The sequence below is a fragment of the Pteropus medius genome, unplaced genomic scaffold (assembly GCF_902729225.1).
Source record: "Pteropus medius unplaced genomic scaffold, Ma_sr-lr_union100, whole genome shotgun sequence".
NCBI classification, from domain to species: Eukaryota; Metazoa; Chordata; class Mammalia; order Chiroptera; family Pteropodidae; genus Pteropus; species Pteropus medius.
Genome location: NW_024347730.1, coordinates 920,575 through 924,291, shown reverse-complemented (window position 1 = coordinate 924,291; position 3,717 = coordinate 920,575). Strand labels below are relative to the sequence as shown.

Here is a 3,717-nt window from a genome sequence, read left to right as displayed (position 1 = left end):
CTGAAAAGAGAAAAACAATTTCTTAAATGATGAAGATACCTACCAGGGCTGAGAAATGTCAAGGTGCAAGCCACTCTTAAAAAGGCCATTTTCCCCACCCCTAATCTGCATGCTTGCTTACCTTTGTTGGTCACTATTTCCTAACTATTTGAGTCAGGGTTGTACTCTTCCTATGCAACTGTTGTTGGTACTGTATCTTTTGACACTCGGTCATAGTCCAACTGGAAAGGTTTCGTTACATATGAATAGGGTGGGTCTTAGCAATGAGATGGTAAATGCCCTGAAGATAAAATCACGTTACTGTTTTAATCTACCCAGTACTGGCTAGCAGTCTGCAAATACACTTTTATATCTCGATTTCAGAAAGACCGGTGTTTACCAGCAAGTGGGTGTGTTTTAAATAATATTTTTAGTATATATATATCTGTATTGTAAAATTGAAAATGTTTTCCCCAGTGACTATAAATATCCCAAAGACAAACCCATGGCAATAAAATGCTGTGAGAAACAGAAAAATGAAAAGCATTAAAATTTGTTTTCAAAGCTGTTTAAATAGCTTCTCCATTTTCTGTCCAAATGTCATCTTTTAAGGTCCAGCTCAAGGACCATCTTCTCCTTAACCCCATAAAGAAGCAATCACCGCTCTAAATCCACATAGCACATTATGACTCAAGCAGTAGCTGCCAGGTTATTCCCTGTCCTTGGTTCTGTTCTGCAGACACTTGTATTTATTTCCTGCTGTCGGGACTGCATTTTTACTCTGTGCCCTCTCCAGCTCCTGACAAATGTTTGTTCACAATTGGAGCTCAGTCAGTGCTCATAAAAAGGCTAAGCACCCCAGCACCTTGCACGTATTAACACTCAGCAATACACGTTTAATCAGTCATGGAATGGATGGGTGATGAACCAGTAGCCTGGCTCTTGATTATCTTAAGCTTCAGCCAGGCCAGACGTCTTAGACAATTCCATTTCAAAGTTCTCTTTCCTTTCTCCTTTCCCCAATTACAAGTAATATTTTAACAGCTATTATAATAAAAAATATTTCTAACATAATTCTTTAGCCTATGGGTCACTTATTTCTAATTTTTTTCAGTTCACTAAATTATAATGTGATAAAGCATTTGAATAATTATCACAGTTTGACCCGTACTTCAGGTTTGTTAAAATTCTGAAGCTGACCAACAAATGACTAATAGGTTTACTCTAGCCAGAAATACAAGTAGGGTGACTAAGGGCTGAAGGAAAAAGAGTAAGTATAGAATTCACTTCCTCCCCGCACTCTCAAAGTTTAAGACACATAAAGAAATAATGGAGAGAGCACCATTCTTTCCCCACCCCCACTCCGTCTTTTAAAAAATGAAAGACAATTGAAAGGATACAGAAGCATTGTTAACCCAGGATAATTACCAGGAACCAGCATAGTAGATGTGAGTTCCGGAGTTTCCAAGAAATCCACATTACTTCTTTGGAACGTCTTGCTGTAATTCGTCTGAAGGTGGCTGTGTGAGTAATTACAGGTTAAGGCTGTGCATTTTTATTAGTCCTCCTAAGTACAGTCAGGTGACAAGATTTTGGATGATTTGGATTAAGTGCCTGAATACAGATTTCTTTTTATAGTTACTTAGCTTAAAAGTAAGTTAGACTTTAATTGCAGCAAGAAGTTTAAACAAGAGGAGGAGTATCTTGGCTGTCAGGATGTTTAAAAATCGGGGTAGCTAAGAAGGGAGACTACAGACTTTCCGTCCTTGGAGACTAAAAAGCAAAATCACCCAGGCCTGGAAGTACAGAGCTAAGTTGTTTTAAGGTTCCCTTCCATGCATGAAGTTTGGTGTCCTCATGCATTACAGCACTAAGTGCCTTAAAATAGCCACAAAAAGAAAACTATTAGGTGAAATACATATCAACTAAATTTCTAGGTATTCTGTAACTTCCATTACCAAACTAAACACCCAGAGTACGGACTTAATCAGAAAGCTGTATTCTCTGTGCCATTTAAAACCAACTGGAACTATTCCTATAATCTAATAACAAATATTTCCTTCATCCCATTTTTCTAATATATTTGTTACTTATTAACGATTATTTTTTAAAAAGTTAATTTGTTTATTGAGGAATAACTGAGAAATACATATATTCAAAGTGTGCAATGTGATGATTTGATATGCATACACACTGTAGCATGATTACCAACTTGGTTTATTTTTAATCTTTTTCAAACAACATCTTAAATTTCTCCATTATTTGCAGTATTTAAAGACACTAAAAGTTAGGCTGCGATGATCTTAACCATTATATATAGGTTTATTGTAAAATAACTAGAGCTTATGAAAAATTAGGAATAACATTTTTTTCTCATCCTAGTCTGTGTCCTTTGTCCCCCATACTCCCCCTCCATGCCTTAGAAACCAGTGACCCATATCTAAATTTTCTTACCTGAAGGTATCAGTAAAATGGGAATACTTTAAGTGGGATCATTACCAAAAATATTTGTGCTCCGAGAAGAGTGGTTTCTAATCCATGACATAAAATCCTAAAAGAATGGGATTTTGAAAATGAGCTAATGGGCCAAGTTTTAAGGTGAGGTAGCAGGAATGGAACTTTTCCTAAAAGTCCTAAAATTCATCATATATTTTTGCCACCTCCCTGGCAAAATAAATGAATAAAGTAAAGAAAGCTGGCTCATAACTTACCTATTCCACAGGTTACTATTCTCCCAGAATTCATAAATCATGTAGCGAGATTCATTTGAAAGCTTCTGTATAGAAATACTGGAATGGAAAAGAAGAGGCAAAATTAGCCACAGGAAATTAAAGACAAGATGAAAACTAACTTTTCTAATCATCTCTATATGTGGTATGAAACGACCTCATCCATTCGTATAGGAAATAGCTATGGTGCCTGCCAGAAAAATCGAATGGTTTTGTCAAGAGTTGGTAACTTCGATAAGCCTGTTTGACATAACTTAGTTTTCTGGTTTGACATCATGAAGTCTCAGTATATTATTATAGACATAACTAAATCTTTGGCTACATTTCACTCATTTATTCATTCAAAAAGTGTGGAAGCAGCCCATGAGTAGATGGCTGGATAAAGAAGAGGTGGCACATATATGGAATACCACTCAGCCATTAAAAAAAAAAAAATGAAATCTTACCGTTTGTGACAATATAGATGAACCTAGAAGGTATTATGCTAAGTGAAGTAAAGACAACATGATTTCACTTACATGTGGTATCTAAACAAACGAACAAAACAGAAACAAGCTCAGATACAGAGAACAAACAGGAGTGCCAGATGGGAGGGGTGGGGCTTCTAACCCAAATTGAGAAAGGGGGAAGGGATTCATAAAGCTTGATTCTATAAATGAATCCATAGGATGCAGGTAAAACATAGGATAATCATAACAACTTCGTGCGGTGCACCAGACAGAGAACAACTTAGGTGGGGGGGAATCACTTCCTCAGTTATGTAGAGTAGATGTCGAACCATCATCTGTACACCTGAAATCAACCTAATATTGAATGTCAACTATTAGAAAAAATTTCTAATTTCAAAATTGTTTTCCTACCAAAAAAAAAAGAAACAAAACTCAATCGACTGACTTCTTTCAGTCCCCAAAGCTCTGAGTCTCCCAGCCCAGTACCTAGAGGGCAGAAGCCTCTCCTTCAGTGACCTGGATTTCAGCAGTAGGAAGTGGAACTGGGGACAGGAAGGTCT

At 36.8% G+C, this 3,717-nt stretch overlaps 1 protein-coding gene across 1 annotated transcript in view; it reads right to left on the bottom strand.

Annotated features, from left to right (window-relative positions):
- Window positions 1-3,717, bottom strand: part of NECAB1 (N-terminal EF-hand calcium binding protein 1) — a 68,084-nt gene that overhangs the window by 3,648 nt on the left and 60,719 nt on the right. The window contains exons 12-13 of the mRNA XM_039877054.1: window positions 2,691-2,768; window positions 1,408-1,499 (exon numbers count right to left, since the gene is read on the bottom strand). Coding sequence (XP_039732988.1) covers window positions 1,408-1,499; window positions 2,691-2,768 — 170 coding nt within the window. The remainder of the gene's footprint in view (window positions 1-1,407; window positions 1,500-2,690; window positions 2,769-3,717) is intronic.